Below are 20,940 nucleotides of genomic sequence, written 5' to 3' on the forward strand. Positions count from 1 at the left end.
CCACTCCATCTTCATTCATTAGAGCCACCCAATTTGAGGATCCCCAATCAATCTCAGCCCAACAAGAGACCCTTGCAGTCCATAGGGAATCCATCAACCAAGATCGAGCCCAAAAGCCCCAGTTAAACATGGTAGCCCTAGCATCCCCCAAGGACCAAATTCCACAGAGCCCAAGTTGAAACCTAGCCTCACCACCATCAGCAAGTCCACCAGTGGCCACTACTGTACAAACATAACTAGCACAGGCCAGCGCCATTCACCCCTTCACCGCTAGAGGGAGTAGATATGCAACGCTTGAACTAGGCCCCGTCGTCGAGCAAGCCAGATCCACCAACTCCACCCTCAGGAGCACCCACCAAGTCAGAAGCCAAACGACCGTCAACTGAGGCAGAAGAGAGACCCAGCCAATCCGGATTCATCCAATCCCCGCCACCATCACAGAAAGTCGCCGCCATGGGCCCTCCATCGCCTTTGCCGTCAATGAAAACCCCTACTCCTCTTGTCTCTGACAAGGTGGAAGGCGAGAAGCCCCGCGCCACCACGACCAAGATGGCCATCATCTGAGGCTTTGATCCCCCAAGGAGACAAGCTCCAACCAAACATGAAGGGCATCGTCGAAGCCAATCGTCGTCGTTATTGGTATATATACCGCCTAGGTACAAATATCGGAAGCACAAGGCTCACTAGCTACTTAAAATGATGCCGATAACGCCTAGAGATGATGTCGATACCATACACTTGTAGAGCATCCTGTACCCCATGTGCATACACAAAATGGTCTCGCAGAACCCACCATCAAAAGACTACAGATGGTGGCTAGGGCACTGGTTATGTGCACCAACCTGCCTATATCTGCCTGGGGTTAAGCAATATTGCACGCAGCTTTATTTATTCGTTTCAAACCCACTGCTAGCCAACTATTTTCTACGTACCAGTTGGTAACTGGATATGAGCGTGGCATTTCACACTTAAGCATATTTGGTTGCGCAGTATATTTGTCTATTGCGCCCCCACAACGCACCAAAATGGGTCCTTACAGACGATTAAGTATTTATATTGGATACGAACCCCAACAATTATCCGCTACTTGGAACTCTTGACAGGCGATCTCTTTACCGCTAGATTTGCGGATTGTCAGTTTGATGAGACAGTCTTCCATCGTTAGGGGGAGATAGGAAAAAGGATTTTCCAAGGGAATGATAGGAATTGTCGTGGTTTGTCCCCACTCTGTCTCATTTTGATCCCCGCACTTCACAATGTGAAAGTGAAGTGAAAAGAATAATCGATCTTCAGAACGTAACAGATTAGATGCCTGATGCGTTTATTGATATCACAAAAGTGACGAGATCGCATATACTAGCTACAAATGTGCCTGCAAGGTTAGAAGTCCCCAACAAGAGGCACGGTGCCGCAGATAGAGGCACTGCAACCACACTTAGTGGAGGTGTGGTTGAGGCCGTGGCTCCCCAAAGGAAGAGGGCGAGACCACTTGGTTCGATTGACACTCACCCAAGGAAGAAGAGGACGAGTAAGGCACAAACCGATCCATTAATCATCAATGCAGAGAATCCCTCTCATGAGACTGTCTCTAGTTATAGTTATGTCCATGAATCAATACTGCAGGACGCTCCGATGTTTGAAATGATTCCAGAGAACAAAGAAATCTCAATGGATTATGAGAGTGCGTATGAGTTGATAGAAAGATCTTCCATACACATTGATGATGTATTTGCATACAATGTTGCACGATGATATCGAACCACGGTCTGTTGCAGAATGTCAACAAAGAGCAGATTGGCCTAAATAGAAAGAAGCAATCCATGTAGAACTAGATTCCCTGGCAAAGAGACAGGTATTTGGTCCAGTAGTGCTAACCCCACCAAGTGTAAAGCCTGTAGGACATAAATGGGTCTTCGTCAGAAAGAGTAATGAGAAGAATGAAGTCCTGAGGTGCAAGGCTCGCCTTATGGCGCAAGGTTTCTCACAACGCCTTGGAATTGACTACGAGGAGACATACTCTCTAGTAATGGATGTTATAACATTCTGCTACTTAGTTAGCTTGGTAGTTTCCGAAGGATTGGAAATGTAGCTCATGGATGTGGTTACTGCATATCTCTATGGGGATCTTGATTCAGAGATATATATGAAAGTGCCTGATGGCCTTACATTACCCAAGTCAAGTGACTCTAAACCATGGAGTGCGTTTTCAATTAGGTTGAAACACTCACTTCACAAATTAAAACAATCCGGGCATATGTGGTATACCCGTCTAAGTGACTACTTGATTGGGAAGGGATATAAGAATGATGAATTGTGCCCCTGCGTATTCATAAAGAAAACAAGTTCCGGATTTGCAATTGTAGTTGTATATGTTGATAATATGAACATAATAGGTACTCTTGACAAAATAAGAAAAACCGCGAGCTACTTGAAATCTGAATTTGAGATGAAGGATCTTGGGAAAACTCGATTATGTCTAGACCTTGAACTAGAACACCGAGTTTGTGGAATACTAATCCACCAGTCTGCGTATACCCAATAGATGCTCAAGAGATTTAACATGGAAAAAGCGCATCCTTCTAGCACTCCCATGATCTGTCGAAGTTTGGATGCAAAGAAAGATCCATTTCGTCCAAAGGAAGATGATGAATAGGTGTTGGGAGTTGAAATTCTCTATCTAAGTGCAATAGGTGCATTATTGTACTTAGCCCAATGTACTTGACTATACATTGCATTCTCAGTGAACTTATTAGCTAGATTTAGCTCAGCGCCAACGCAGCGTCACTGGAATGGTATCAAGAACATTTTCCTATACCTAAAAGGAACCATTGACTTGGAACTGTTCTTTCCCTACAGAGAGACAAGAGGGACCGCAGATGGAACTGCAATCTCTAAAGGAAATGTTGATGACGAAAGCTCCACTCACTACACCGAAACGCCAAATGACGTTTTGGTTGGTTTTGCTGATGATGGGTACCTCTCTAACCCACATAAAGGTCGTTCCCAAACTGGTTATGTATTTACCATTGGGAACACGATGATATCTTGGAGATCAACCAAGCAAACCCTTGTGGCTACCTCCTCGAACCACTCAGAGATCATTGCTCTACATGAGGCGGTTCGTGAGTATGTATGGTTAAGAGTTATCATTACATATATTCGAGGGACTACTGGTTTGAGTTCTACCACTGAAGTGCCTACTTGCATTTATGAAGATAATATACCTTGCATCGAACAGATGAAGCTAGGATATATCAAGGGTGATAATACAAAACACAAATCGCCAAAGTTTTTCTACAATAAGCAATAACAGGCCTTCCTCAAAATTCAAGTGAATCAAGTAAGGTCTGAGGAAAATGTGGCAAATTTGTTCACCAAATCATTGCCTAAGGCCATATTTGAGAAACACGTGAAAAACATAGGAATGCGAAGACTTTCCAAGCTCCCTTGATTAATGTAAGGATCAGGGGGAGGTGTGGATGTCAAGGGGAGTCTAACACACACATGGAATCCTCAAATGTAAAAGGTGCGTTGTGCTCTTTTCCTTCGACCAAGGTGTATTTTTTGTCCCATAGGGTTTTTATTATTACTTGGCAAGGTTTTTAGTGAGGCAACAACTCATGCACCATTTTGTTTTTGACTTGGCACAAGGGGGAGTATTAAAGGAAAAGCATATTATGTGCCTTCGTCAAAGAAACAGACGAAGATGGAATCAAGGAATTGCAATCACATGACAATCAGTATTTACTATCATTATTGTAATTGATGTTAATCGATATTTCCATTGTAATTCCATCCCTATATTAACGGGCTATGAAATGAAATGAGTAGACCAATTTCAATTCCAATTTTACTTTTACATTTTCTTAATTATTTTTCTGGCAACAGATTAAATTAGAGAAGGAGAGAAAGAAGAGAATATTTTGAGGAGTTGGATTGCCTGTAATTATTTAACATAATTAAGTTACTTGTACTAAATGAATTTGAAGGAGAATGAGAAAGAAATAAATGGATAGTTATTTGGTTAGATATATAATGAAATATATTATTTAGAAAACAAATAACATATTTTGTTTAATCTCAATCATTAGTTGTTATCTGATTAATAGTCTAAAATTAGAGTATAGTTTTACCTAGGGCTGTCACTTGGTTTGGTAATTACCAAACGACCAAATATCAACCGATGTTTTAGATTTGGTAGGGCGACTTTTTGATAACCGAGACAGATAAAATCAAAATAAAAAATTACTGAAAAAGTTGGTTTGATTTTGGTAAATACCGAATCTATCTATTATCTAAATATTATCTTTATATACTATAGTTTTCAATACACATACTGTTTAAGGAAAATTGAAATTGGGAGAGAATTGAGTCGTACTTTAATTGATAATAGGGGCCTCTTTATATAGAGGATTACCAGGCATAGAATCAGAGTTGTACAAGGAAACATAATATTACATTAATTAGATATCTCCAAGATTCTCTAATATTATCTCTAATTCTAACCCTATTATGACTAGGTCAAGTAACCTAGAGTTTGGGCCAGACACATATTTTGGATTTACTTGAATACTACCTCTTGTGTCGCCCAAACGTAGTGCTCCTCTCGTTGCCTTATAAAAAACCTTATCGGGTAACAAAACCCTTGTGGGACAAAAATAACCTCGGTTGAATGGGAAAAAGAGCACAACACACCCTTCACGTTTCGAGACCATACATGTAGACATCTCCCCCTGGTGACAACGGTCATGGGAGTTCAGAAAACTTCTGCAAACGATGCTACCAACATGTTTCTTGAAAGTGAGCAATGACTTAGTGAGCAAGTCTGCCATACTGTCCTCAGATCGAACCTAGTTCGCTTTGATCTTGAGGAGAGTCTGTTCTGGCTGATTATGCTTGGTGTTGTCGCTTTTGATATAGACTTGCTTCATTCGTTCAAAACAAGTAGCATTATTCTAAATGCTCATCTGTGGTAGACTTCAAACTACAATTGTTTGAACATTCGTAATTATGGATCCAATCCATGTACATTCATGAACCACTTCATGAAAAGCAATAATCTTTGCATTGTTCGAAGATATGGCGACTAGGGTCTGTTCTGTAGACTTCCAAGATATCGCGGTCTTACCCATGGTGAACACTTGACCAGTTTGGGATTGACCTTTGTGTGGGTTAGAAGGATACCCAACATCAGCAAAACCTTCCAAAAACACATGTCATTTTCATTTTGGGATGGGGATAGAGGACGCAAGCCAGTGTTGGCGACGTTCCTGGTGTGTCCGAATCCATCATCTCTCTGTAGGGATAAAGCATGCCCGTATCAGTCTTACATCTCTAGTATTGAAAGATATCTTTTACACCAATCCAATGACATCGCGTTGGTGCAAAGCTATATCTAGCTAACAAGTTCATGATAAATGAGATGTCTGGTCTTGTGCATTGAGCTAAGTACAATGTTGTGCCTATTGTACTTAAGTAAGGCACTTCTACCTCTAGCACATCTTCGTCATCATCCTTTGGACGAAGAGGATCATTTTTAGGATCAAGACTACGGAAGATCATGGGGGTGCTTGAAGGCTTGACCTTGTCAAAATACCTAAGCATCTATCAACACGATGCTCAAGTTCTAAACTGAGACATAATCGTGTTTTCCCAAGATCTTTAATCTCAAACTCGGATTTCAAGTGTTCTGCGGTTTCCCTTAACTCTTTAAGGGCTTTCAATGAAGATCATGTCCAACATGAACTGCGATAGAATCTGAAACTTATTATAGAAACGCGCGGGCATATCCTTTCCCAATCAAGTAGTCACTTTAGTGAGTCTTTCAACCTCATTGTAAACGCGCTTAGTGGTCTAGAGCCACTTGATTTATGTAAATGAAGTTCATCATGAACCTTCATGTATATTCCCTATCTAGATCCCCATAGAGATACCTAGTGACCACATTTGTAAGTTGCATGTTAAGTTATTCAGAAACTACCAAACTGACAAGATAGTGGAGTGTAACGACATCCATTACGAGACAATATGTCTCCTTGTAGTCAATTCCAGGGCGTTGTGAAAAGCCTTGCACCATGAGGCAAGTCTACAATCTCTTTTTCTCATCATGCTTTCTAACGAACACCCATTAGTCAACAAGTTTTATGTTAGGAGGTGTCGGCAACATTAGCCAAAAAACCTTCATCTTCGTTGGATAATCCATTTTAACTTGGATTGCATCTTTTTGTTTATAGGCCAATTTCCTCTATGTTGGTATTCATCATTCATCAATGGAGCATGGTTTGATATCATCGGACTCAACCATCTCATGCGCTAAGAAATGTGCGAATACATTATCAATAATGATGGAGTTTCTATCCCATGTCCCATGTATACTAGTGTAACTCACAGAGATCTCTATGTTCTTAGTAATAGGTTCGAACATTGAGATGTCCCCTAACAACGTGTCTTGGACATAACCATAATCTAGAACATTCTCATGAGACGGATTTTAGTGTCGATGATCAAAGAATTTGGTTGTGCTTCAATCCCTCTCTTTCTCTTTCTAGGGAGAGTATCCTTCAAACCAATGAGCCTCCCATGCATCCTAACTGGGGTAATGACCTGTGATGCCAAAGTGCCACTATCTATGGTGTTAGTGCCATGCCTACCTTTGTGTAAGGTGGTGCTACACCCTCTCGTAGGGACATATATCCTTGCAGGCATGTTTACAACAAATATATGTGATCCCGTCACTTTAGCGGGGATCAAGATGAGGCATAAAGGGGATAGGCCACGACAATTCCTATTGTTCTTGTTGAATGTCGACGTTCTTATCTCCCCCTAATAATGGGAAAACTGTCTCATCAAAGTGACAATTCCGCAAAACAATCGGTAAAGAGATCACCTGGCAAGGGTTTAAGTAGCGGAGGATCGTTGGAGCTTCAAATCCAACGTATATGTCCATTCCATCTGTGAGGACCCATCTTGGTGCGATGTGGTGGCGTAATTGGTACATAAATCGCGCACTCAAATATGCGTAAGTATGAGATACTCATGCCCAGTCACTAGCTATAATGCAGGGATAGATTGAGTGGTGGTGGATTGTAGATGAATTACCATAGTTTCATGTAATATTGCATAACCTCAAGCGGATGTAGGGAGATTGGTGCGCATTACCAATGTCTTGGTTACCATTGAAGTCGTTTAATGGCCACTTCCGCGAGATCATATGGGTATGTACATGGAAATATGAGTAATCATCAAAAGTCATCAATGTAAACTCTCCAACATGGTCAAGTCAAATTGACTGTATGGGATGATTTCGGTAGTGAGCCCATAGCCTTATGATTTGAGCTAGGAGTTTAGCATAAGTAGTATTAGGAATGGACAATAACGCGACATGTGACCAGCGTGTCTACGCGTCAACTAATACCATAAATGGTCTGTAAGTTAGTTGAATTGGTCCATAGAATCCCTTCGGGTTTTATGTAAGAATGGAATGAGAACTTTAGTATCCTTTGCATAGGACGATCTCGGTCCTATTTTCCCTAAGGAATAGGCTTTGCAGAACGAGCGAGGGGCCTTATAATCTACCAATGAGGACTTTGGTTGGGTCTAATGAGTTTTTGAAGTATGTAGAGGATGGGGATCAACCTTTGTACCCAGGTTGTACGAAGACAACCAAGCTGAATGGTCTAATTCAGACCTTGAATTTGAAAGCAAAGCATGGAATGACCGATGCTTGCTATTCAGATATGCTTATCATGATTGGGGGTCTGCTTCCTGAAGGGAATCAGGTTCCTTTGTCTTTGTATGAAGCGAAAAAGACACTTAGTGCTTTAGGGATGGAGTATGAAAAAATTCATGCTTGTCCTAATGACTACATCTTATATAGACAGCAGTATGCAGATGCTCTTATCTGCCCCAACTGTGGTGTTCCAAGGTGGAAATTGGGTAGGGATAAAACTGTGAAAGAAGGGATACCTGCGAAGGTTTTATGGTACTTTCCACCAATCCCAAGGTTCAAACGAATGTATCAATCGATCAACACAGCTAAGAATCTTACTTGGCATGAGTCTGGTAGAAAGAAAGATGGAATGATGCAACACCCAGCTGATTCTCCTACTTGGGAATTACTTGACAAAAAATATCCACAATTCAGTAGCGACCCTAGAAACCTCAGACTAGCCGTATCTTCTGATGGATTTAACCCGTATAGTTCTCTAAGCAGCAAGTATTCTTGTTGGCCAGTTATACTGGTCACATATAACCTTCCTCCATGGCTTTGTATGAAGAGGAAGTTTATGATGTTGGCATTGTTAATATCGGGACCGAAGCAACTTGGTAACGATATCGACGTCTACTTGCAGCCATTAATAGATGATATGAAAGTATTGTGGGATGGAGTTGAGGGAGTATAGGATGCACTAAGAGGGGACTACTTCAAATTGAAAGTGGTGCTCCTGTGGACTATTAATGACTTTCCCGCATACGGGAACTTGTCTGGTAGCATTGTTAAATGATACAATGCTTGTCCAATATGCCTTGACTAGACTCGAGCTTATAGGTTAAAGAGAGGCAAAAAATGACATTCATGAGGCATCGCAGGTTCCTACCTAGACATCATCCGTATAGTAAACAGGCTGCTGCTTTTGACAACACCGTAGAGGAGGACCTACCTCCTCTACCATTAACCGGAGAGAAGGTGTTTGCTAGAGTAGAGGGTCTGAATTGTGTGTGTGGGAAAAAGAAACGCTCTCCTCCTGCCAAGGGTGTTGAAGACCAAGGCAGACCTTGCTGGAAGAAGAAGTCTGTCTTCGTTGAACTAGAGTACTGGAAATATATTCCGGTACGACATAATCTCGATGTCATGCACATCGAGAAGAACTGTTGTGATGCTATCATTGGAACGCTGCTGAACATTCCTGGGAAGACAAAGGACGGGTTGCAGCTCGTTTGGACATGGTGGAGATGGGTATTAGGGCTGGTTTGAACCCAAAAGTTGGTGCCAAAAGGGATGAATTACCTCTGGCTAGTTGGAACTTGATGCTTGCTGAAAAAAAAAATAGTTTGTGGCTCTTTTTTTGAAATGACGGTTCTTGTTAGGTTTTCGTCAAATGTAAGGAATCTTGTCTCTATGGAGGATTTAAAACTTGCCGGTCTAAAATCACATGACTGTCACACTATCATGCAGATTCTTCTTTTTGTTGCTTTACGTTCTGTTCTTGAGAAGTCGGTTAAGTATGCGATCATCCACTTCTGCCTTTTCTTCAAGGCAATATGTGCTAAAGTGATCGATGTTTCGAAGCTGGAAAAAATGCAAGCAGATTTGGTTGTTACTGTTTGCTTATTGGAGAAGTACTTCCCGCCTTCATTTTTCGACATTATGATCCATCTAACTGTGCATCTCGTAAGAGAAGTTCAGTTTTGTGGTCCAGTATTTTTTCGGTGGATGTACCCCTTCGAGAGGTACATGAAAGTCTTTAAAGGGTGGGTTAGATGTCGAACGCATCCTGAGGGATGCATAGCAGAGTCTTATATTGTCGAAAAGGCTGTTGAGTTTTGCACTGAACGTATGCTTAGTGATGCTTCTACTGCTGGAATCCCTGAAAGTTCCAAACCACGAGCCTGTAATGCATCCAAACCGCTGTCAGGCGCTACCATGATTTCTGTCTATGGCAAGGAGATGCATCAAGCACATCTGTGTATATTGCAGAATACCGAGGATGCAAGTCCTTATTTCATGTAAGTCATAAACTTTTAATTATCATTAGTTTTCCTACAGTCCATGAATTGATTAAATATTTTGTTACTTAAATCATTGAGTTTTGTGTGTTTGATATTCAGTGAACATTTGGAATTGTTGAAGCTTCTCAATCCAAGGTTTTCCAAAATGAAAAGTGGCTTAAGGGTAAACAAATCTAGACCTTTGCTGTCTGGTTAAAGGAAAGGGTATGCGATCATATACTTGATTCTTAGTGATTAACAAAAAATAAGATTTCAACATTACGCTAATGTAATCTATTATTGATTTGAAGGTTTCAAATGAACTGCAGTTTCCGGACAATAATGTTTCGGAAACAATAAGGTGGATGTCAAGTGGACCGAGTCATGTAATGCCGACCTTTAGTGGATACCAGGTTAATAGTGTTGATTTCAACACTAAGGAGCGGGACAATGTGCGATCAGTGCAAAAAAGTGGGGTTTTTTTGGTGGCTGATGCAATGCAAGTTTCTAGTGCAAAGGATAAAAATCCCAAAACTGATGATATGGACTTCTATGGTGTCATACAACAAATATGGGAGGTGGACTACTACAAGTTTAGGGTACCGTTGTTTAAATGTGATTGGGTTGAGAATGTTAGGGGCATTAAAGTAGATGAACTAGGACATTGGTAAATCTGAATAGGAAATGTCATCTTAATGATGCTTTTGTCTTAGCTAGCCATGTTAAGCAAATATTTTACATTGAGGATCCCCTCGATGCTCAATGGTCAGTGGTAGTAAGGGTCCTAGATAGAGACTATCAAGGGGCTGATTCAGATGAGGAGTTAGAAGATATTGAAGTAGAACAACAACCATTTGAAGCAACAATGCCATCCATCGAGACTTTTGATAATATAGATGGTGATCAGCATAGCAATTATATGCGTCCTGGAGATGAAGCAATATGGGTGGAAAATGACTGCAATCAATGTGGCTAAGGGCAAAAAAAAAAAAACACTTAGTTAAAGTTGTTTGTTCGTGATTGATTTGTTTTAGAATGCCTATATATATATGTACTGATGTGTTTGATGAAACATGTATATTAACACTTCCAATTATGTTAGTTATTTCATTGTCTTCTTGTTTAATTTTGAGTTGTGTTAGTAATTCCATTGCTTTATGTGTTAGTTATTTCATTGTTTTATGTGTTTTTGTTTCATCTATTTATTGACATTAATTGTTAACATATATTATGGGGCTAACTATATTTATTATGTATTGCAGGTCATGGCTCCATCTGCAAGCACATCGAAAGTTGCTAGATCTATAGCCTTAAGGATAAAGGCGGTGCAGATGAAACGTAGTAGAAAAACCGTCTCTGAACCACCTATTACTTCTCCAAATCGTAAACCTGCTACCCCCAAGAAGGCTGAAGCAAGACTGACAGAAGCCAACAAGGCTACCTTCCCTAGGAGAAGTCCACGAAAACATAAAGCTACTCAGTCCAGCAAGGATGCGTCCGCCAGGAGAAGTATGCCACCGCCTAAAGCAGGAAATTCCAAGAAGGCTGTGGCAACAAAGAAGTCGTCGTCCAGTCGTAAGTGTGCAAAGAGCAAGTCATCCGAGGATTTTGATGATGATGACAACATCACTGGTGGATTGAGGTTGCTTAAGCGAGGGATGGTAACCATGAATAAAATTACCAGGCGACTGATTCGAGCAAAGAAGCTAAAGGTGAATTCTAATGCTGATGGGGAGCCAATTGGTAAGGCAGCTAAGGAGATGCAGTCATACATTGGGGTGTTGGCACGCACTAAGATCCCAATATCTATAAATGATTGGAGAAATGTGCCTTTGGATGAAAAAGACAAGATTTGGAATAGTATTCAGGTAAACAATCAGTCTATATATAAGTTGTTGCTAGCTGTTCACTGATTTACATTTCATTATTCTTATTTTTTTCAAAAAACAATAATTAAACCTATGATACTTTGTATTCGTTAATGTGTAGGATGCTTATGTGGTGCCAAAATAATGGAAGAAATTGGTGATTACATCAGCCGGCCACAAATGGAGAGAGTTCAAGAGCAAACTAACCAACTGGTACATTATTCCCTATCTAGATTCTCCTAAACTTTTATAGTTCCCTCCAGATGATTATCGATCCATTGAGGTAGATGAATGAAATACGTTCGTGGCTGATAGAACTTCACGACAGTTTCAGGTTTGTCTAATACCATACTTGGACATGCAGTTGTGGAACAGTTTATGCATTATTAGTTAGTGTTTATGCAGATACTAAAATATAATGCATAATTCTATATATGCTTTATAGATACTCCGTGAAAAAGCAGAGAATAAAGAGGAAGGAGAATAAGTATCCTCATCGAATGTCACAGAAAGGATGCTAACTTCCAAGAAGAACAGGTCAGTATTCGTCTTACAAATCTATTTACAATATATTTGTTATTCTTTTCGGTTTACACCAAACTGATCATGATGTCACACGTATCTATTCATATTTATAGGCTGAAAAAATACCGATTGAAGAATTGGATCGTGCTACGATGTGGATAAAGGCCCGGCAAGACAAGAGCGGCAACTTCAAAGGGCCAGCAGTGAAGAAGAAGGTCGAAAAAATTGTAAGTTCAGTTTTTTGTAATTGTTTATTACTTGTTGCTTTTATTTATTTATTTATTTTTTCCAGGTTTTGTATCCCAAGGATAATTTTTGTGTGCTGTGATTGATGTCTATATCAGGAAAGTTTGAAGAGGAAAGTGTTTGAAGGAGAAATCAACCCTGAAGGAACAGATGATGTTCTGACTTTGGCGTTGGGAAATCCTGAGTATCCTGGTAGGGTACGCGGTGTTGGTGGCTTCGTCAAGCCTTCAGCATATTTTCATCTACCTAAACGCCAAATGCTAAATGTAGAAGATAGTGTCAGGGTAAGTGTTAAGAAGATACTAGCAGAAGAGAAAGAAAATATCATTGCTCAGGAAAGAGCCAAATGGGAGTTGGAGATGGAGCAACAAATTGCTAGGGAAAGAGCCGTTTGGGAGGAAAGGTTTCAGAAGTTAGAAGCGATGGTTAATGGGAAAGAGATGCCAGCTGACTCACCCAAACCTATGACACCGCTAAATGATTTAGGCTCTGGCCAGGGCAGCTGTTCAAGGCAATTTGAAAAGGATGGTTTGAAAGCTATTGAAATTAAAGCTGCCAAAACTGCCAAGAAGAAGTTAGATTTAGGGGAGGACCAGCAGAAAGTAGTTGAGGAGAATGAAGTCTTTGTGGATGGGGAGCTGAACATCAAACTAACCTCGATTATTGAGGAGGAGGTTAGAAATGATTTAACTCCGAAAAAAAATGCAGTTGTGGAGCAAGTGCAAGTGCCTGTAATTAATCGCTACCCTAGCTTTACTTTCTTTTTCCTTACAATTAGTTTTCTTTTCTTTTTCTTTACAATTACATTTCATCAACCATATTGATGACGTTGCTGCCTCAAATGTGACTAATGCTTACATATTTTTTGGTTTGAATTAGCAGGTTCAGTCCACCAATATTGTCCAGTCAGGGTGTAAACTTGCGATAGATTCATTGGACAACATAATGGCTGAAGGAACGATCATTCAAGTGGATGTTGAGTCCTGCAAGCAAACTATCCATGGTGTTCCAATGGCTGAGGAAAATGCCCGAGTATCGATCACCAAATCTATTGTTGCTAATGCTTTGCTACCAATTCCTATTAATGATGAGATTCTGTTTGTCCGCGATGCAATTGGTACATGCATTGCTTGGCCTAGAGACTGGGTTATATCCACTGCAGCTGATGCAAATGTAATGTAGTTTGCTTAAATTCATTTTTAACCTTTTTATTCTTACCAAAACTCCCATGTGAGCTGCTATATTACATGATATAGAAATACTAATCATGCAATGTTATTTTTTTATATCAATTGCAGCAGCAAAAGCATAAAATTGTGAGGAGGAAAAAGAAGGATATATATGATGAGGATTTTGATCATGATGATTTGGACAAACTGCCACCCAATTTGCCTCCACCACTTAAGATGTTGGCCACATGGGCTAATGATAACTTGAAGGATGGGATCACCATTCACACAACCTTAGGTGAGGAATTTTTTGGATATCTAAAAAAGGTCGCCATCTTCAGAAGGGATGTGTATGCCATGACCAACATGAAGGAGGTTTCTGCCAGCTGCATTGTGATGTATACGAGGTCTGTAATGCATTTTAAATGGAGCTGTTAATTCAGTGTTATTGAATGATATTTTGAGACTTGTGGTTTTATAGCTTCCTTTATCAAGTGTTGAAGAAATCGAAGATGCTTGATATGATTGGCTTCGTAGATCCTGCTAATACTAGTGTCATTGGCTGTGGAAATCCAACTGAACGGGCTCGTTCTTTGTCAGTTTCTTATGAAAGAGGGAAGCCTGGTCAGATTTTTTTTGGTCCCCTATAATTCAGGGTACAAAAGCTTCATTCATGCATTTTTGTTTTTGTAAATATTGACTTCTGATCTCATAAATATAGCAATGCATGTACCTAAATCAGATTCATGTTGGTATTAATTATCATAAATTTGAATGCCAGCTGTCATTGGATGTTAACAGTAGTGAACCCCACTGAAGAAGTTGTATATTTCATTGATCCGCTAAAGAGGCGACTCATCACCGGTGAATGGAGAACTATTGTGGACAAGTAAATGCAGCTAGCTTGATGGGTTTTTTGTTTAGTCCTCTTTTTTTTGGAGATATCGATTCTCAATTTATAAGTTGTTAGTTTCATCATAATTTTGTGTATTGTGTTGTTGTTGAAGCTCCATTAAAATATTCAATACACAAAAACATAGGAAAGGCCGAAAGACAGTTTAATGGAAAAACTGTGCAGTATGTGTTCCCCATCTAGTTAACTATTTATATTTGCATTTTTCCAGTTCAGGCAAGGTTTATTAGGTACTGAAAATATTTATTTCTTTCAGGGCATTCCGGAGCAGATAGGTGATAAGACTTGTGGATATTGGATTATGCATTACATGAGGGATATAGTGGAGGACAAAAACCAAGAGTGGAGTGCTAAGGTAATCAGTAACTAATATATCTATTGTACTAGTGATTTATTGGATTAATCCATTGTGATGCATAAATAAGCTTATGTCCTTACAGTGGGAAAGAAAAGCAAATCACTATTACACAATGGAGAAGGTTGATGTTGTCCGGGCAGAGTGGGCAAAGTATGTTATGAAGTTCAAAGATAACTAGTGCATGTGTAGGTTAACTAGTAGTTGAAGATATGTAGCATCAACTTTTAGACATGCATAGTTGATATATATATAGGCCAAATTTTGATTGCAGTACTGCTAGCTATTTTGCTATGTTGTTTAGTTGGTTGTCCACATTGTGTAGTGCTTCTGGTTTATTAGCAAGCAGTACTGCATGCATATATATTGTTGGTTGCCCAGATTAGTAGATATTGGCCATTTAGAACTGATGCTGATGATTAGGTTTGTGTACATGAGACAATGGTGGATTAATGGAAATTGCAATATGATTTTGGATGTGGATTTTATGATTTCAGGAATAGCCAATTTTAATTTCCATAATGCATGCATACCAATTGTACAGGGGACTACTAAAATGTGTCGTCACAAACTGCAAGCTACAACAAAAGCACACCAAAACGTGTGGTTGCAGCTGCATAGACACAACACAAAAACCAATAAGAAGTCTATTGTCTTTTTGACAATGGGACAACAGAAAATTGTAGTCTGAAAGGCAAAACAACAACATAAGTTAGTTGAAAGTATTGACTAAAGTGTATAACAACAACAAATAAGTGTGATTGGATGTGATTACAGACAATATAAAACATATCCTATTAGTGGTCCTTTTTATATTCAGACCACAAATATTTGTCGTCTAAATAATCTCGAACGACAGTAAATTGTCGTCGTAATGAGATTGACATAACATAAAGAATATGATATCTATTGTCTAAACCATTTCCCAACATCACATATGTATAATTTCAAAACCTTTCACACAACACTTAAATGTCATACAAACCTACCCTAAAACGACACTTAATTGTCCTCTGATGCTCTTTGCGACCACATATAATTATCGTTTAAAGTAAATTAGCACAACCTTTAATTGTTGTTGCATGAGATAAGACACTACATACGAGGTTTCATATTTCTTATTTAAGGGCATTCAGACCACACAAATAAGTCTTGCAAATATGCTTCACACAATAGCATTTAAAAAATACTGTGGTTGTTTTGTCTATCAGACAATACAAAACTGTTGTTTGAATGCTTTTGAAGATACAGATCACAATGTTCCCAAAATGTAAAACTCATCAGACAACACAAGATTTATATTTTTTTATGTCGTCTGATTTTTCAGAATGCCCCCAAGAGACGACACCGTACTAGACGACACATTTTTGTTCGTTCAGACGACAGAACAGTTCTGTCGTCTGAAGGCCTTTTTGGCATAGTGTATGCTTGCATTTTCTTTAGTACGAAATCGAGAACATTTGCTGATCAAAGTATCATAGTAAGAATGTATGATGATCATTGGTCATGTTTGATCTTTGAAGAAGTTACACGTATGTAAAATTCTTTGGTAGAATTTCTTTGGTTCTGTTTTTGAACTTTTAGGGGATTGTCTACGGTACATTAATGTACCTATATATTAAGTAAGACTAGTTTAATACAGAGATAGACTACCTCGATATAGAGGTAGACCAATTCAAGCTAGTCTACTTATTCATGGAGTCGGTCTACCTTTATATCAAATCTAGACTACTTGATATATTAGTACATTAATGTACCGTATAATTTTTCCTTCTGCAATATGTGAAAATCAGAAAACTGGTTAAAAAATAAACAAGCTCAGGTAGTCAGGTTAATTGAAACCAAATTGGGCTGAACTGATGGCACGTTTACTTACTTGGAATGGAAAATAATCATGAATCGGAGACAAGTGGAATGGGAGAAGAAAGGAATCGGTATTGATTCCGAAGGAATGATTCCTAAACCCATCTCCCCCCCTTCGTAATCGAATTCCTGAGTATTCAGGAATCGATTCCTGATAAAGAGGTGGGACCTACATCCATTCTGATTCCTTCATGTGTTAGTAAACGTAGGAATTCTTTTACCCGGAATCATTCCGATTCCTTTATGTGTTAGTAAACGCAGGAATGTTTTTACCCCGTAATCATTCACTTTCCTTCCAAGTAAGTAAACGTGCCCTGATACTTCCTGTCAACCAAAGCAGTCGGTCCAGCAAATTTCAGCTTTTCAATTGGGATTTAGGATAAACTGTTTTGCCATGTAATTTCACTCGTGTTCATTTCATTTTACGGTAAGTAGAAGCTAAATACAGAGGAATAGAAATTTCATTTGATTTTCAACGAAATCTTCGCACAACCACAGGTCCACAACCACATTATTAACTAAATTTACCCGTCACAAGAACTATCCACACACCATCATCATTACTCACCAGTCACCACTAACAGCTGCTATTAGTTCCGGCCTTTTGATTTTGCTTACCCAGATTTATTAAAACATCATCCTCGATTGGACTATGATACGATCAAGCATCAGCAATCTCAGCAGCAGAATCTGCAGCAGCTAAGATCAGCTCTGGCTGGATACCTCCAACATATGATCCATCAAGAGCGTTGGGAAGTCCCAGTGCCTTCAATGCCAAATGGGCTGCCTTTTGCCCTGATATCATCATAGCCCCGAATGTAGGTCCCTGCATCAACAATAATGCCCAAAATGCAAATTGTATTAGTCAAGTGATGGAGCGCTTTCCGCAAAGCAAAAAATCAAAGTAAGACCAAGTTTTTGGACCAGTACCCCCCTTTAGGCCATTTAGCTCATCTTTGAATAAAGCCTAAAAGTGATTGCTGGCCTCCTGTGTCATTGTCTTTTAATTAAGTGAGGGGAACAAAAGAGGATGGTAAACATCCCTCTCCAATAAAGTAGATTTTATATGATAATTGATTAGGATAGGTTAGCAAATGAAATGGTTTTGGATCCCCTCCCGGCCACCTTGTATTATTGAGGGTGCAATACTAAGTTGGTTCTAGTCCACGTTTCAAGGGTTTAATTAACAACGTAAATTTTCCATGTTAACTATAGCAGAGCATTATTGGCAACCCCTCAAAACATTCACTTGGCATTTCTACACTTGTACTTTGATTGATAATGAGATTTCATTATCAATCAAACATAAAACTACTTGAACATCATATAAATTCTTGGAGTAACCAATTATATGAAGGGATAGACAACTTTTGTACCATATATGCTAAACCACCTACTACCGGAAATATATATATGAACTTATTATCAAATCACCAACACGATTGATGAAAAAATAGCAAATGTTTGACTTGCTTCAATGACCTGAAACTAGGCAAATATACTATATATGCAATCTATTTACTTCGTTTCAAATTTAATTTCAACTTGTTTTTTCTTTAGAAAGGACCAGAGCATGATAAGTTTTGTCTGAAGCATCTGGTCCTTATTTACTCAAAACTGGTCAGAATTATAAACTTTGCATATAACTATTCAAAATAAGTCATTTGGGAAGAAACATAAGAGAACATATATTGAAGCATAAAGAATAAATTTATTATATAGAAATTTACCATTCTTGGAGAGCCATCAATCTCAGCAACTTCCATGCCAGTAACGATCATTCCAGGCACGATTTCCCTTGTTAGCTTCACAATGGCATCCTCAGCTGCATTCATGTCCAAGGCCTTCATCCCAGGCACGCTCTCAATCATCCCAACACTCCTCAACCTCTTTACTCCTGTGGCTCCCATTGGCCCATCGTGACCGCATGAGCTTACCACAACCTTGGACTCCATAACGTTGGGGTCCATGCACGACTGTGTGTCGTGGTTCATGGAGACCAAGGCCCAGTTGGTGACAACACCAGCAACTCTTCCACCCTTGATGATCAAATCCTCAGCTGCTACGGCGTTGAAGAGTTTGACATTGGGACGGGCAAGAAGCTTGCTCATGATAGTTGAGGTGAATAGGGCAGCATGCTTAATGACTACGTAGTCATCCTTCTCGTCATAGTCAATGCCCAACTCGTTGAGGAAGTGATGTGCTGGTTTCCTCACTACCTGTTCAAAATATATGGAGTGAATTTTCAATAATTAGTTAGTAATTTAGTATAGTTACTATTTTTCACAAAAATGTTTTCTTGCAATGATATGTAGGCTACCACGTATATAAAGAATGGAACAATTTAAGATTTTTATTTATTCATTACAAAAAGGGGAAGAAAAAAAACTTGGTATACCAATTAGCATTTTCAATATGAAACCAATTTTCCAGGGATGGATCCGAATAATCTGATCAGAATTAGGATCTACGAAACTTTTCAAGAATAATATTTTCTTATACAAATCAAGTTCTGAGCAACAATAATAATTGCCATCAGATAAAATGGTGATGTAAGACACGTGGCACAACATCACATTCAAGTCAGGTGGAGTTATATTACCATGGCGGAGAAGAGCTGGCCACCGAGCCACGCGCCGCCGCCGGGGCTGACGGACTGCTCAATAATGGCTACCTGCACATCGGGGTTCTTGCTGAGCTCCCATGCGCAAGATAGCCCTGCGGAACCGGCACCGACGATGACAACGTCAGTATCGGCGTAGGTGATCATGTCAGTCATGTATCGCCTGGTCATCTCTCGGGAGACGATGGACTCCTTGATCGGCTCGAACTTGAAGTTGCTCAAATCGTAAGCGCTGGTGGAGCCACCAGCGGACATGGACACGGAGAGGCCGTGGCCGTTGGATGAGACCGCCTTCAAAGGCTGAACCCGAGCCAAGGGAACGCCGTGGAAGGAGGATTCGAGGAGAGATGGCTTCTGGAGCTTGGTAGAGAGAGAGGAGGCAGCGAGTGTGGAAGCCATGGATGCCATTTTGATGGTATGAAGAGAGAGAGGGAACAGATATGGGGGTTTGGTTTTGTTGAAGATGGGACTTAAGAGTGGTGAGTGTGTAACTGGGAGAGCGTATTTATGGACACTGAGGTGTGAAATATCTGGAGTGATGTGCAGGCCCCTGAGGTTTTTAGGTTTCAATAGAGCCCCCGGTGGTTGCAATAATTTCCAAAGATTCACCATATTTTAATTTTTTTTTCTCTCCCATGACAAAGTATAAAGGATAGGGTTTTTATTACCGCTAGAGTCAAAACTTTCTTGCACTGGACAGAATGATACTCAATTTTCAAAAGTGATCAAAGAGGTACGTAGGCCTATAAAAATTGATCAATTTCATACCCTACTTGGCTACTTTCAAAAGTGATTAAAAAGGTACCTAGACCTATAAAAATTAATCAATTTCATACTCTACTTTCCAAAGTAATTAAAAGGGTACCTAGACCTATAAAAATTGATCAATTTCATACCCTACTTTCAAAAGTGATCAAAAAAGTACCTAGACCTATAAAAATTGATCAATTTCATACATCTGTCCATTATTGGTCACATCTCCGTTAAAACTAAGGGTATACACAACCGTTCACTAAATATTTAGTTGGAATGTCATATTATCCTCTATTTTTTTCTCTTTCTCTTTTTCTATTATCGTTCTACCCCATTCTTTTGCAATCTGCATATTGGATCTAGTCATCTACAACCAAAGAATCCAAGCTTAATTCTTCTTTAATTGTGATTGCGCGACTTTAGTTCAATCATCTTCCTTCTACATATTGCATCTATGACCCAAGCTTTTTTTTTTTTTTTTTGTTTATGTAAAAGTAGTTGGATCAATGGTTATTAAGCAATAGAATTGTGTGAAAATACAATGGTCTCGCCGGCGCAGATGATACCACAAAATTATAATTCGAATTAAAAAATTTTGCATAATTGGAATCTGAAACTGAATACAGAGATGCACAGATGCAAAATCAAACCCATAAATTGAAGTGATTTGTGGTCAGAAGGGTCATCAAACATCTATAACCCAATCTTCTTCTTCTATAGAATTAAAATATTCCATTCAATTTCAATTCCACCATCTTAGAAACAAATAAGATTGGGAAGTTTCCCACCTGCAAAAAAAAATAAAGAAAAAGGGGGAAAGAGAGAGAGAGGTAGACGATAATAGAAGAAGAGAATCGACAAAATAAAATAAAGATTAGTTTTTGTGTGAAAATACTATTATAACCCCAAAAAACACC

General features: G+C 39.3%; 2 protein-coding genes and 1 long non-coding RNA gene across 3 annotated transcripts; 2 read left to right on the forward strand and 1 right to left on the reverse strand.

Annotated features, from left to right (window-relative positions):
- Nucleotides 1-12,195: 12,195 nt before the first annotated feature.
- LOC121049252 lies at nt 12,196-13,877 on the forward strand. Its single transcript, XM_040505932.1, has 5 exons — nt 12,196-12,328; nt 12,446-13,078; nt 13,230-13,520; nt 13,646-13,814; nt 13,858-13,877. Exons 1-5 carry the CDS (start codon nt 12,254-12,256, stop codon nt 13,875-13,877), a joined length of 1,188 nt encoding a protein of 395 aa, XP_040361866.1. The 5' UTR covers nt 12,196-12,253.
- Nucleotides 13,878-13,908: 31 nt separating this feature from the next.
- On the forward strand, nt 13,909-15,481 carry LOC121049072. Its single transcript, XR_005799249.1, has 3 exons — nt 13,909-14,172; nt 14,298-14,784; nt 14,870-15,481. It is a non-coding gene; the product is annotated as an uncharacterized LOC121049072 (long non-coding RNA).
- A 1,553-nt stretch (nt 15,482-17,034) lies between these two features.
- Nucleotides 17,035-19,766, reverse strand: LOC112168087 (thiamine thiazole synthase, chloroplastic). The gene is made up of 3 exons (XM_024305211.2): nt 19,250-19,766; nt 18,378-18,866; nt 17,035-17,473 (listed from the first exon to the last, which is right to left on the reverse strand). The coding sequence occupies exons 1-3, from the start codon at nt 19,676-19,678 to the stop codon at nt 17,309-17,311; spliced, it is 1,083 nt and encodes a 360-aa protein (XP_024160979.1). The 5' UTR covers nt 19,679-19,766; the 3' UTR covers nt 17,035-17,308.
- Nucleotides 19,767-20,940: the final 1,174 nt, after the last annotated feature.

This window comes from Rosa chinensis, chromosome 5 (genome assembly GCF_002994745.2).
Source record: "Rosa chinensis cultivar Old Blush chromosome 5, RchiOBHm-V2, whole genome shotgun sequence".
In the NCBI taxonomy this organism is placed as follows: Eukaryota; Viridiplantae; Streptophyta; class Magnoliopsida; order Rosales; family Rosaceae; genus Rosa; species Rosa chinensis.

Coding starts and splice junctions, on each gene's coding strand:
- LOC121049252 (XM_040505932.1), top strand. CDS start 12,254: ATGTGGATAAAGGCCCGGCAAGACAAGAGCGGCAACTTCAAAGGGCCA. Junction 12,329..12,445: donor AGAAGAAGGTCGAAAAAATT/GTAAGTTCAGTT, acceptor TGTCTATATCAG/GAAAGTTTGAAGAGGAAAGT. Junction 13,521..13,645: donor CCACTGCAGCTGATGCAAAT/GTAATGTAGTTT, acceptor TATCAATTGCAG/CAGCAAAAGCATAAAATTGT.
- LOC112168087 (XM_024305211.2), bottom strand. CDS start 19,678: ATGGCATCCATGGCTTCCACACTCGCTGCCTCCTCTCTCTCTACCAAG. Junction 18,867..19,249: donor GCCAGCTCTTCTCCGCCATG/GTAATATAACTC, acceptor TATTTTGAACAG/GTAGTGAGGAAACCAGCACA. Junction 17,474..18,377: donor TTGATGGCTCTCCAAGAATG/GTAAATTTCTAT, acceptor TTGTTGATGCAG/GGACCTACATTCGGGGCTAT.